At 42.6% G+C, this 14702-nt stretch overlaps 1 protein-coding gene across 6 annotated transcripts in view; it reads left to right on the plus strand.

Annotated features, from left to right (window-relative positions):
* Window positions 1-14702, plus strand: part of LOC132805784 (tensin-1-like) — a 284100-nt gene that overhangs the window by 184189 nt on the left and 85209 nt on the right. For 4 of the 6 annotated variants that reach the window (XM_060821037.1, XM_060821039.1, XM_060821038.1 and 1 more), the window contains exons 5-10: window positions 4047-4088; window positions 5902-5951; window positions 7232-7403; window positions 10925-10975; window positions 12090-12212; window positions 13652-13716. In XM_060821037.1, coding sequence (XP_060677020.1) covers window positions 4047-4088; window positions 5902-5951; window positions 7232-7403; window positions 10925-10975; window positions 12090-12212; window positions 13652-13716 — 503 coding nt within the window. Of the gene's footprint in view, window positions 1-653; window positions 836-2049; window positions 2114-4046; window positions 4089-5901; window positions 5952-7231; window positions 7404-10924; window positions 10976-12089; window positions 12213-13651; window positions 13717-14702 lie in introns of those variants that run through there. The other 2 variants (XM_060821041.1, XM_060821042.1) reach the window with 2 other exon arrangements.

The following is a 14702-nucleotide window of genomic DNA, read 5'->3' on the forward strand; positions in this document are numbered from 1 at the left end:
GTGAGAGAAGATGTTAAAGGCATTAGTGAGCATGAGTCTGGGTGGGAGGTGGGTTTAGTGGCAGAGATAGAATGAGTGTGTGGGGCAGCAAAGAGCAGAGTGTGACTCTTAGCCTGACGGAGTAGAAAAGGTCATTGATCTTCTCACAGTGCAGCTGGCCATTTCTCCATACTGTGAAGACCACGCTGAGCGAGGTACATTTATTGCCTACCCCTCATTGCCATAAAAAAGGCAATGGTGAGACTGCCATCTCAAACTGCTGCAGGTATAAGGATGTGGAAGGAAGATTTTGATCCAGGCATTGTGCAGGGACAGTGATATATTTCAAAGTCAGGATGGTACGTGGCTTGGAGTGGAACCTGCAGGTGGTGGTGTCCTTGTCTTCCCAAATGGTAGAGGTGACGGGTTGGGGTGGTATGTTTGAAGGAGAAGCAAAAGGAACCTATTTCTGGCACTCAGAGGGTTAAAAGCAATCTCTTGCAACAAATCTGAATTCAGTATAAAATGTCAGCTGTCTCATCTATCAGTGTCCTGCATTGAATAATCACACTCACTGGGGCCTCAACAAAAATGCCTCTGCTCCCAGATCGAGCTGATAATCCTGTGGCTGTGGGTGGGCTCCTCTTGTCTCCTATCTGAAAAGAGTTGGAGCATTGTGCAGGCCTGCTTTTCATTTAATCAGCAAGCACCAAGCGCACCTGAGAGCTGAGAAATGGAAGGGAAAAAAGAAGAGCAGGAAGAATCGGAGGTTTGGTTCATATGGTGACTGCTGAGGAGGTTGTCTACCTCAGAAAGGTGATCGCCATGTGGTAACGGAAATTAAATGAATCGGAAAGTAAGTCTGTCATTGGGCTTGTTCGGCAATAAATGTACAAGTAGCTGCGATTGTACAGGCCTTGATACCGTTCCTAGGAAATTTCTTAGATAATATTGTTGAAGTTTGCGTACATTGTGTGTGTGTGTGTGTGTGTGTGTGTGTGTGTGTGTGTGTGTGTGTGTGTGTGTGTGTGTGTGTGTGAGAAAGTTCCTTCCTCTTGCACATATTCTGTGTAAGTGGTCATCCTGCCATATTTGTCATAGAAATAATCAATGTCTTAACTAATTTGCTGTCCACAAGCTTCAGGCTTACTCCTTCCATCCTGTTGATGTACATTGGTTTTAATATGTTTGGTTTCTGCAGGCTTTTATCCTTGTTAGTTAATTGCTCTTTTAAAATCTATTAATTCAGGGTCAACACACAATTTTAATCTGAAGAACCATTTTTTTATAATAAATTGCCTAAAATAACAACTACTGGGAGCCACAAGATACAAGCTTGGCATTTCTGAACCAAATACAGTACATGACCCGTTGCCAAGTATCATTGGTAGATTAGGTAAAATTATATAATTTACATATCTACTAAATAATATATGTATATACAGAACAAATATAAGCATTAAAATGGAATGAACTCTGTATAATTTTTTTTTACTTTATTTTGATTATAATTTTGCCAGTGAAGTCATTTTTAAAGTAAACCTTAACTTCAGATGTGTCAGGCTGACTTTCGCCAGCTACTGTTTCTCATAATAAAAAAAGTTCTAATATGGCATTCAGAATAATTGATTGTTTTAGTTATGTTCAAAACGATAATCATTGCAATCTGAAAACCTGTTGCTCAAACCAAAACACCAGTCATAATCAAGATTTAGTATTCCACTTTTATTTTGAGAATGATGACTTTCTTGTTAAAATGATGGTTTGAAACCATAAAGTGCAGCATAATGGTAAACCGTTTATCCCCACAATTAAACAATGGCTGTTGCTTTACCAGACGTAATACTTTTAGGCTATTTCTATGCTAATGTGATTCAGGGAAGAGTTAACTCGCAAAATGAAAACTTAAACAAAGATTTGCCTCTCTGGGGCCACCACTGTATGATGAATTTGCAGGATATCGAACCAGGTTATAATGGACTTGCATGATACTAAGGTATTGCTTGGCAGAACAGGACTTGAACATTGTTAAAAAGAAACAGAAAGTTGAAGCTTCTTGTCTTGCAATCAACCAGACTTGGACACAAGAAACAAAACTTAGAATGAGTGGTCTTTGGTCTCTGATATTTGGAAGGTACATGTGCCATACCTGTGGCTTTTTTTGCTCTTCATTTAATCCTTTTACTAAGGGTATCTACATGAAAATATATTCATTAAATAAATGCAAATCAGTGAATGTTGATGAAGGGCTTATGCCCGAAAGTTCGATTCTCCTGTTCCTTGGATGCTGCCTGACCTGCTGTGCTTTTCCAGCACCACACTCTTCGACTCTGATCTCCAGCATCCGCAGTCCTCACTTTCTCCCAGTTGGTATTGGTGTTGGGCATTGATTCTGGTTCTGTATCCTTCTTCTAATTTGTTTGGAATTTAAAAAAATATATGGATACCAACAAAAATACTGGCATGCATCAACAGGTTAATCAGACTTTGGAGAAAAACAGTCTTATATTTGAATTAATTGCATCGAAAAATTGGTGTTCCATTGCGAAGTTTGTTTTCTTGCATCCCAGTCCTAATGAGTGCAAGACACAAAGCTTAAATTTTGTGCATCTTTTTAGCAGTGTTTAAGTATTGACTGAAACTTTCTCAGGCTAATGTTTAAATGGATTTTCAATAATTTATGTTACAAGACACGACTTAAGAGAGAGATCAGTGACTGTATGTGACAATTGTAAATAATTGAAAGTAAAGACAGTGTGCAGTTTCATGCCTTTGAATGGAAACCAATTTGTACACTTCACTTAATTATCTTTTTGAAAATGTATTATCTGTTTACATTCTACTTATTAATGTCTCTACCTTATATGTATAGTGTTGCATATAAAATAATGTCTCGGCTGAAACAAATCGCATTATAATGTGCCTGCTTCAAGTTCTGTTTCAGTAATACAATTGACAAACAAGGGAAGAAGAAACTGTCGAGTATGGGGTATTTTAAGCTGTGATTCCGCATTGTCAGGAATCTGTGCACCCCTCTGGGGTGGCAGGCTGGTGATAGGGCTGATCAGCGGGAGCTTCATTTTCACAGTTATAGAGTCATAGAGATATACAGCATGGAAACAGACCCTTCGGTCCAACCCGTCCATGCCAACCAGATTTCTCTTACAGAGAACACTCATTGTTCACTCCTTTTTGTCATCTCCAATTTCACTCCATGATATTCAGGATGAGAATTTTGCAGAGAAATTTTTCTGATGTAAAATCACCCTGTGATCTAGAGTGCAGTTTTCCGACCAGAAGCATGAAACTCCTGCAAAAACCGCTGAATGAGAATGGGTCCAAAACGTTATTTGGATAGATTCGAGTAACTGGAGCTCTCCTCTTTAGAAGAACGATGAGAGGAGATTTAATAAGAGACATTCAAAGTCATGAGAGATCTGGACAGAGTAGCTAGACAGAAACAGTTCCTGTTGGCAGGAGGATTGAAAATGAGAGGACACAGGTGAATGGCAGAAAAAAAAGGCCGCACCAAGACAGACCTTTTTACATTGTTAAGTGTAGGTCTGGAATGCACTGTCTCAGCATGTGATAGAAGCAGATTCAATCGTGGTGTTTCAATGGGATTTGGATAATTACCTGAAGAAAAAGAAGTTTGGAAAGCTCCAGGAAGAAGGTGATGAAGTGGGACTAGCTGAGTTGGTATTGCAGAGAATCAGCATGGACATGGCAAGCTCAGTCACCTCCTCTTGTGCTAAAACCAGTCCATGATTTCATGGAGACATTTCTTCATTGGAACAAAATCCTTGGTGCTTATGTTTTCCAACTCTGTGGTTATTTGTGTCTTTTGAAAATTCTGAATCAGGACATTCTTGACTCCTCTTGCAATTGGGAAATGCAGGAGCATAGAAGTGGGAGGGGTGTGGGGTAGTGAGATATAAGCACGTGACATTTTTGTCATGTCAGGCTGGATGAGTGCCCAGAATTAGCTTGTTGTACATTCCTACAGGAAAAAGGCTAGTTTTGTTAATGCGTCAGTTAATAACTTTCCTGTTTCCGATTTCCCACAGCCAAGAAAGGGTACTGGAACCGTAAAGAATATTGAGCATTTGGTGAGTAAAATACATAATCTGCCAGGAACGGTGTGTGTGTACATGTGTAGATGTATGTGCATATGTATTAAGCATTGTGAAGTTGGCATGTGCCCACATGCCTAGGTTAAAATATCAAGGGCTGGAGGCGATATCTTTCCAGGTAAATAAAATTCCTGCACAGAGTGAGTGTTCTTGCTCTATTTAAATTTGTCTGTAAATGTATTTACACACTTGGGATGGTGTAACTAAAGTTGTTGGCAGGCAAGGGGAATTATTATCTTCTAGCCCATTTTGGAATTGGATTCCCCCTTACCTCTGATTCTTCTTTCTATTCATCATTTTGGAAACATTTTTCATCTCTCTGGTCTTGGCTCTTTTCTGCCATTTTTATCCCCTCCCCTCCTGTTTTCTCCTCTTTCATTCCCACAAATCACAGGGTGTTGAGTGATGTTTCCTTGATGACAAACATCAATTGGCAGCCTTTTCAAGATTCCTTCACAAAGATTATGTTTTCCTCCTTATGGTTCCTAGGAGCTGCTGCTGATACTGTCTGAAATCAATGCTGCTCTGAAAAAAGCTTGGACCATTCTGAAACCATCACAATTTTTGAGACAGTGGTCAAGCAGGCATTTTAGAACCTGTGCCAGTGAGTGCTTGGCATTTCTTCAGTGCAGAGAGTTAAATAAATGCCTCATTTTGTATATGATCGTGACTTATGTACGCGAAAAACCCTTCTGAGTATGGAGGCATAACGTAGTTTGGAGGGAACAAAAGCCATTGAAGTCACATTGGTCCTGTGAGGCCTCAGACTCTGATTGTCTCATTCTCTGTACCTCTCCAAGTATATTCTCTTTAACACCTGTCTCTCTGTCTCATGGTTCAATCTCGTATAATGTATGTCCATCAGTTTGTTTGCCTATTTCCTGCTCGCGTGTGTTGATACCGAATAGGTGTTGTCTACCTATTGCCATCTCTCTCTGAGTACACATAGCCTTCTCTGTAAATCTGTCTCGTTTTTGTCAGTTGAATGAGATGTTAACCAATGGCCCATGTCTGCGCTCTCAGGTGGGTTACAAAAATCCCTTGGCTGCTGTGTCTCCACCCACTTAGTGACCTGGGCCAATGTTCATTCCTCACCTAATGTCTCAAACAAATGGTGTGATCATGATCTTATCACTCTTTATGGGGGCTGGTTTAGCTCAGTTGGCTGGATGATTGGTTTGTGAAGCAATATGATGCCTGAGTTCAATTCCCATCACTGGCTGAGGTTACTATGAAGGGCTGCCTTTCTTAATCTCTCACCCTGCCTGAGGCATGGTGACATTCAGGTTAAATCACCACCAGTTGTCTTTCTCGAATGAGGGAGCACCATATGGCCTGGTCAGGCTATGGTGACCGACAGACTCTTTGTGGGATCTTGGTGTTCACAAACTGCATGCATTGTTACAATGCAGCTATTGTTCTAAGGGCACTTTATTGTCTATAATGCATTTTTGATTGCCTTGAGGCCGTTTGTGAAAGGCACTATAGAAATGCAAGTCTTTCTTTCTGTCACTCCGTAAACAACTCTGCAGCTTCTGACAATGAACTTGTAAAACAAGTATTTTCGTTGTTATGAACTTTCCCTGGAAGCGAGTCCAAGTCTGCAGTATGATGCTTCACTGATAAGGGTGTCTTTACCAGTTTCCAACCTACACAGTCGTGATAAACATTATTAAATATGAAAGAATCAAAAAAGCTCTTTCAAAGACCTGACTGCCTGGTACAGTAGGAGGAGGTTTTCCATATTCATTGGGTCTCAATGTTGTCCATTTTTGTTTCAATGCACTAGGGGTCAACAAAATCTTTGAAAAGCACCCATCAAAGAAGCACCCTACCAAGGTAAAAACACTCAACTCATTTTAAAAGTAGATAATCGAGACAATTGAATAGTTTTGGGAAAGTGCTGGGTACAACGTGATCTAGGGTACTGGAGAGACATTTTAAAAACTTCTCTGCCACAGGGTCACAAAGAATGAACAATCCTCATGAGAAACACACTGAAAGGTTTTGTATTAACATTGGGCTGATCTAATAGACTGTCTGGTTGGAATTGTGGTTAATGGTGAACTGATCTCATTTACAGTTCTTCTGTAGTCTTTCTTTTCCAGTTTAATATTCCAACACTGATTAAGAAAGGGACAAGTAATTGGATTTGTTATAGATTTAAGCAATTTTGAAAGACAATGTTAAACTGCTCCAGCTGCCATTAACAATTGCTTTCAACTTAGTGACTCCCAAAGCCTGGTTGACACTTTCTCTTGTCAAGGGAGTGTCTCTAAATAATAAGAAAAGGAGATTGTGTGTGTGTGTGTGTGTGTGTGTGTGTGTGTGTGTGTGTGTGTGTGTGTGTGTGTGTGTGCTAATCAAACCCACCCCATAGAAACGTTTTGAGAGCTGTTGGTCACTCTGATTGGCTGCTAGTTCCAGAACTCAGAAACGTGCGCTACTGGAACTGCTGTACAAAGTAATACAGGCTGTCCCCATCAACCTGTGGTGATGGTGGTGGTTCAGGTCAAGCTGCCCTGTGGAGGAGCTTGAATCACCCCCACCCCCACACCACCAACATCGTTGGCTTGGTTGCTTCCTGTACTTGCATTATATAATGTTTTAAGAAGATGCTGAGTAGGCACCTTCTTGTTGAAACACCCTTTCAGTTACTTGCCTTACACTGCAGCCAGGTTTCAGCTCCGAAGCTGGAAGACCACACCTATGACCTTTGTTTTGTCAGTGAACCCATCTCCATGGTGGCTCAGGGATCGCCTACAAGAAAAAATTAACTGTAGTGAGCACTACCCCAACACACAGCCCCCAAAGACACTCCTGCCTCTTGTTTCCTGCCTCTGTAACAAGAATGCAGAATAATAAACAAGAATAATATGGGACTAAAGTAATGGACAGTCAAATGAAGCAGCTTCCCTCCGCAGGACCACATGAGTGCATCAATTGGGGGTTTCATTAGCCTTAAAAGATTAGTGGATTATATCAGGGATTAATTTGATCTTGTGACATTTGAGTTACTAATCTCATAGTTTAACATTGACACTACTCAATGAGCCCATGGCCGCTGTTGCCCCTGATGTCAGATTGTAATCAAGACTTGCCATCTTGTTTTCGAGCAGGAGCTTCAGCGTGGACCACGTCATGGAGCGAAACTACGACTTTGACCTGACATACATCACAGAGCGGATTATTTCAGTCTTCTTCCCACCAGTGCTTGAGGAGCAACGATACCGCAGTAATCTGAAAGAGGTGGCCCAGATGCTGAAATCCAAACATGGAGACAGCTACTTGGTGGGTTCCCATTTTTCGAAATTGAGCAGCTCAAGGCAGTCAGTGAAATTGGTTTGTAGCAGGTTCCTGCAAAAATGCACACTTTGGACTGTTTTTCTACGTTTATACATACAGTTGTAATACTGAATAATTACATAAGATATATAGCACAGGAGCAGGACATTTAGTCTAACTAGTCCATGCTGATGTTACTGCTCCACTCGGCTCTCCTCCTATCTTTCCTCATCTAAGTTTGTAATTATAACTCTCTATTCCTTTCTCCTTCAGACACTTAAATCTAACAAACAACTGTGGCTACTGGAGATCTTAAACAAAAACAAACTATTGGCAAAACTGAGCAGGTCTGGCATCACCTGGGGGAAGAAAGCAGAGTTACTGTTGCGAGTCCAACAAAGTCTGATGAAGAGTCACCAGACTCGAATTTTTAACTCTGCTTTCTTCCCCTAGATGCTGCCAGACCTGCTGAGCTTTGCCAGCAATTTCTGTTCTTTCTTTTCCTTCAGATATTTATCTGGTTTCCCCTGAAACGCAACTATACTGTTCACTTCAACCCTGTGGTAGTGGGTTCTCACTGCAAGTGAAGAAGTTTGTTCTGAATTCTGTATTGAATTTCTTGAGGATTTATTGTATTGATGGTCTCCAGTTCTGCTTTTGCCCAGAAGAGGAAACATTCTCTCTGTATTTACTCTATCAAAATCCTCCATAATTTTAAAGACCTCCATATGTCTTCTCCAGGAGAGAAGACACCCAGTCTTTCAATCCTTTCCTGATAAAAATGCCCACATCTATTTCCAAGATCATCTTTGTAAATCTTCCCTGCACCCTCTCCACTGCCTTTATATCCTTTTCATAATATGGATACAGTAATCTACGTGTGGAGCACATTTTAAGACTATTATGTGGTGTCACGATGGTTCAGTGTGGCAGAGTCCCATAGATTGAGAAGGTCAGCAGCTTCATCTTCAGTGTGTGCTGTTTTAGATTAGATTACTTACAGTGTGGAAACAGGCCCTTCGGGCCAACAAGTCCACACCGACCCGCTGAAGCGTAACCCATCCATACCCCTATATTTTCCCCTTACCTAACACTATGGGCAATTTAGCATGGCCAATTCACCTGACCCGCACATCTTTGGACTGTGGGAGGAAACCGGAGCACCCGGAGGAAACCCACGCAGACACGGGGAGAACGTGCAAACTCCACACAGTCAGTCGCCTGAGTCGGGAAATGAACCCGGATCTCAGGCGCTGTGAGGCAGCAGTGCTAACCACTGTGCCACCGTGCCGCCCACTTTTGGCCTGAGCTAGAGCTCAGGGATTTAAAAGTAGTGTTGTCCTCCCATCTCTTTGATCCTTTTTGCATCAGAAAGGTTGAAATCAGCCCTTGGGGGTAGTGGCTTTCTGGTGATTACAACAGCAATTTATATTCATATAAAAGGCTCAAGGTGCTTCACAGAAACATGATGAAACAAAGTAAGACACCAAGACACATGAGGAAATGTTAGTTCAGATTATGAGATAAGTTCTAAGGACTGCCTTAAATGAGGAAAGAGAGATGGAGAGGTGTAGGGAGGGAATTCCAGAGCTTAGCACCCAGGAAACTGAAGGCACAGCTGCCATTGGTGGAACAATAGTAACAGGGAATGCACAAACCGGCCAAAATTAGAGGATGACAGCTATCTTGGAAGGTTATGTGGCTGGAAGAGATTATAGAGATCGGGAGGGTTGAGACCATGGAGGTGTTTGAAAACAAGAATGGGAATCAAGATGCAGCTTGACCAAGAGCCATTGTATGTTAGCGATTACAAGGGAGATCGGGGAATGGGACTTGGTATGAGTTCAGAGAATTTTTGATGACCACAAATTTGCAAATGATCGAATGTGGGAGACCAACTGGGAGTGTGATGGAATAGTCACATCTAAAGGCAATGAAGACAGAGAAAAAGGTTTCAGTGGTGAATAAACTGAGGTCAGGCAATGTTATGGAGGTGGAAGGGGGCAGTTTTGTTATGCGTACCATTGGGGGTGCAAAGATGTGCAGGATGCACCAACGCCCCCACCAAGTAGTTCATAGGATGCAGTGACTTGGTTGAGACATTGCAGATCTGCTAGTCCTTGCACAATTGTACAAATCCTGGTGTGAGTCTGGCAGAAGAGAAAGCCAAGAGCAGGACCAACATATGAAGAAAGTATTTTCTCAACCTTCATTGGTAATCCCCACTGGTCCTTGATGCTCTTGGAGATTTAGTTCTGCTGGCAGTTCTATTGAATTATGATTAACATCTCCTCCTTGTCTATCACTTTTGAGGTGATGTTTTTGTCTGAACAGCAAGTACCTATGGCGTCATCTTAACACGAAGGAATTACTGAGATTGCAAGTGAGATAGAGCTGAATTAATAGAGATCAGCAGATATATGGATACAGTCATTAAGTCGGGATTAGTTCAGTACTGATTTTAACTTGGCATCATCTCAGTTACCCTACTGATATCACTGGCAAAATCTAAAGCAAAATATCCCATCAAAAAAAACTTCACAACAATAGCGAAAAAAGCTGCAAAAGGTTCCAAGAGGATCCCTGAGTGGGGCCAGCTGCCTTTGCAATTAATTGATCGAAATTTGTGGTCGTTTGCACCTTCCTGTGAATACCACAGATTGTTCTATAGAGTGGCAGCATGGATTTGATGGGCTGAACGGCTTCTTTTGCAAAGGAATAACATGCTAACTTGATATTTTGAGAAATTCCCACACATGTAATCTGAGAATGAGCAGTAGCAAGGGAATTTAGTAGCGAGGTTGCAGAGTGGCTGCATAAGGTGCTGGGTTAAACATGTGGTTGAGGTTTTCTGTCTCTGCATTCCTGATTTTCCATTGGTTTTCAAGTGAATGGGCAGAAACTTGTGCTTTCACAAGAGCAGAAACAGAAACACTTGGTTTTTGTTCTGACATGTTTTCTGCATTGTATGATGAGGGGTTGTGGTTTAAAATTGATTTGCAACAACTAGGGCTCCCTCCTAGCCCATACAAGAATATGCCATCACCCATGGTTGTATCCAAGGCGATGGAGCCATTCACAATTATTCTCAGTTACTAATAGGCACCACCACGTCATCCTTGGACGGCACGGTGGCTCAGTGAGTAGCACTGTGAGTTGCCTCACAGCGTCAGGATCTGAGTTTGATTCTACTCTCAGGCGACTGTGTGGAGTTTACACGTTCTCCCTGTATCTGCATAGGTTTCCTCCGGGTGCTCAGGTTTCCTCCCACAGTCCAAAGATGTGCAGGTTAGGGTAGATTGGCCATGCTAAATTGCCCATAGTGACCAGGGATTTGCAGGCTAGGTGGATTAGCCATGGGAAATGCAGGGTTACAGGGTAGGAGGGTGGGTCTGGGTGCGATGCTTTTTTGGATGCTCAGTATGGACTTGCTGGGCTGAAAGTCCGGCTTCCGCACTATATGGGTTGTATGATACCAGTGCACCCCCTCACTCTATCAATCTAAAATAACCTAATTTCTTTCATAGCTTTTCAATCTCTCCGAAAAGAGGCAAGACATTTGCAGACTCAATCCCAAGGTACGTCTGTCTGAATTCTCATTTTATTTTCCAGATGTTTGTAGTTCTGAAGTAAAGTCGAATTTAGACCAATGTGAGATTAAGACTGACTGAAAATGCAAACCTCTCCATTTTAAAGCTGACAGCATGTGTGGCCCTGTACTTGTTTCAAAATGAGTGCAATGAAGGTTCACTAGACTGAATGAGAGGATCATCCTTTGACAGTACCTTCCAAATACATGGCCACTACTACCTAGAAAAACAAGGGCAGCAGATATATGGGGATGCCATCACCTGCAAGTTCCACCCTGAGCTACACACCACCTTGACTTGGAACTATATTGCTGTTTCTTTACTATTGCTGGGTGAAAATCCTGGAACTCCCTTCCAAACTGTGGGATACCTACACCACTGGACTGCAGCGGTCCAAGATGGCAGCTTAACACCCACCACCTTCTCCAGGCCAATAACTGCTAACCGAGCCAGCAACACTAACATCCCATGAATGAATAAGAAAAGACAGATTAAGTAGGGTAAGCCTCTGATCCCTGGAGTTTAGAATAATGAGAGATGATCCCATTGAAACATAACATTTTGTAGGGGCTTGACATGGTTGAAACTCAGGGGTCGTTTTCCCCTGGCAGAGGAATCTAAAATGTAGGGGCACAGTCTCGGGATAAAAGGTCAGCCATTTAGGACTGAGGGGAGGGAAAATGTCAGAGAATTGTGCAGCTTTGGAATTCTGTCTCCCAGAGAGCCCAGCCATTGAGTATGTTCAGTACTGAGGTCAGTAAGTTTACGGGGTACTAGCGAACTCAGGGATGGTGCAGGAAAGTGGAGTTAAGGTAGATGATCAGCCCCAATTTTATTGAATGGTGGAACAGGCTTGGCCGGCCAAATGGTGCACTCTAGCTCCTATTTCTTCTGTTTTCATACAAACACCATAGAATCTGGTATAGTCCAGGAAGTGCGCATTATTCTTAGCTTGTGGCCAGTCACAGTTTGCAGTTTGGTGCCACTCAGTGAATTTGCAGCATCAGATTAAATGTTTGTGTCATTAACACCTCCATACCTTATGAACTGCACTCCCTCCCAAACTGGGACCCTGATGTGCTGCTGTGCTTTTGATTTCCAGGTTCATGACTTTGGCTGGCCTGATTTTCATGCCCCTCCCTTGGACAAGATCTGTGCCATCTGCAAAGCCATGGAGATGTGGCTGAACTCAGACTCCCATCATGTCGTGGTTCTACACTGCAAGGTCAGTGTGCAAGGGCTCCTGATGAGACCAAGAAAGGAAAATCGGGCAGGAAACCTTCCATGTCTCCTCAGTGTTACTGCAAATTATTCCCTCCTTACTGATGGGAAATACCCAGTTGAGCATGTCCAACCCTGCAAAAGTAGGCCGCTGTTATTTAAATATGGTGCACTGCACCCCCTCCACAGGTCACAGCTTGGAGTGTTGCCAAGTTGAAGACTTATTGCCATCAGCTTCAGAGTGTTTTTATTAAAATGACTTCAGCTGACTTGATTGGATAGATTGAAAACCACATCAATTGTAAAATCCTAAAGCATTGCTGCAAAGGATGGAGCATCATTAAATTTTGCCATTAATATGAAGGGGTGTTGGGTGCACTGGTTGAGACCCTCAAGGACATCGAACCTAAACACTGAAAACTCACTTCAGGACTTCCTCTCTCACAATCTGGAGTAGAACTTTGATTCCACATGAAACCAGATCACAGAAGTGCCCAGATTATCCAATTTTAAAATGTTGGATTTTTTCACCCCCTTGATTTCAGGACAAATAGACACCTGAGTCTCCCGGAAAACGCTGACACAAACCAACCCTACTTGGTAGCTGCAGTGATTAGATCGGTTTATTGCTTGAGTTAAATGAGCCCCAATGTCCCGAATCCACTATTAAGGTCCAATTGTAGGTAGCAATTTATTGTCCACGCTGCCCTCCCCCTGCATCCCCCATTCTCCGAAAGGCACTGTCTTTCAATAGTGCCATTGGCCTTCATTATTTCACCCAGTATACGTTGGCATGAGCAGTGAAACATGGTGAGACTGATCAGTCGTGTAGTGTTTCACAGTCGAGCCTGATCTTGCCTACACACAAACCCCTCCTGTTCAGATAAAGTCAGTCTGATTTTCCCCAACCTTGGAGGTTAACTGAGGATTAAACCTTTGTGATTTTGGAGGGCTAGGCACTGTGGTGACAAGCCAAACTATACCAGGCTGTCAGAGCCAGCAAAGCTATGTTCTCAGGAGTGGGTACTGATTTAGAGTGGAGTAGCATGACACCCCAGCCCTGTTCTGCACGATTGAACTACAGCATGGCCAAGTGCCTGTAGAATCACAGAATGGTTACAGCATTGAAGGAGGCCATCATATTGATACTGGATGTTTGCAAGAACAGTCTCACTTGCTCACTGTTTCCCTGCGGCCATGCATTTTATTTTCTCTTTGGATAATTATCCATTTCTGTTTTGAAGGCAGTGCACTCCACATCCGACCTACTCACTGCGTAACAACTATTTTCATCAAGTTGATTTGGTTTTGTTTTTGCCTCCATATTTCGACCCTTCTGATGGTGGGAACAGTTTATTACTATCAGACTCCTCATGGTTTTGAACAGCTGTAAATGGTATTGAGTTGATTACAATAACCATCTTTACACTTGTATCTCAACAGGGCAACAAAGGTCGAACAGGAGTGATCATTGCAGCATACATGCATTACAGCAAGATCTCTGCAGGGTGAGCACTTGATTTGAGTAGGGAAACACTGGATTTGTAACTACTTTATGAGATGATGGTGCCAGGAGATGCCAAAGGCAGTTGTCAAACAGGACAGCAGGATAAAATTTGAAGCGTCAAGATTAGAGTGGTGCTGGAAAATGCCATCATGTCAGGCAGCATCCGAGGAGTAGGAAAATTGATATTTCGGGCAAAAGCTCTTCATCAGGAATCATGAAGGGTTTTTGCCCAAAACGTTGATTTTCTTGCTCCTCGATGCTGCCTGACCTGCCGTGCTTTTCCAGCACCACTCTAATCTTGACTCATCTCCAGCATCTACAACTTTCGCCTAAAATTTGAAGGGGTCAGTTTATTGAGGTTTCCCCTGCCACTCTAAGCCAGGGCCCAATCAGCCACTGGCATGATGAAAAGCACGTGCTAATGGACCTTATTCAGAATTCCAATTGATAGTGTTCACCCACGAACGCTTCTTACCCTCACATTATAGGCCAGTAATTGTAGGCAGGTGGAAACGAACCTCCCCGCCCCCCCCATATACTTTGCTGCACCGTCTAGTCGAGAAAGTGCAGGATGATTCACTTCAAATGATTCCATTTGTAGACACCAATGGGCTCAAGGTAACCCAGACATAAAGCTTGTATTTGGAGCCTTGTCACATTCTTAGGACAGTACTACCAATAAGATCCTTTTTAGAAGGCCATCACTGTGGTTATGTAGGCTGATGTAATTTGCGCACAATACGAACCCAGAAATAGTAGAGTTTTAGTCACCTTACCTAAGGAAGGGCATACTTGCCTTAGAGCAGGGTGTCCTGAACTGTGGGTTGTGAATCTCAGTGGAATTGCGAACTCTGAGGTAGCACGACTCTCATGGTGTTCAGTCTGATTTCTGACAGCTACGAGGCCCCTTAAAACACATGCGTTTGCTTTATTGGTGGACGTGGCCTAGTGGGCTGCTCTCTGAGACCCTATTATTGCTGTGAGAAA

This window comes from Hemiscyllium ocellatum, chromosome X (genome assembly GCF_020745735.1).
Source record: "Hemiscyllium ocellatum isolate sHemOce1 chromosome X, sHemOce1.pat.X.cur, whole genome shotgun sequence".
Taxonomy (NCBI): Eukaryota; Metazoa; Chordata; class Chondrichthyes; order Orectolobiformes; family Hemiscylliidae; genus Hemiscyllium; species Hemiscyllium ocellatum.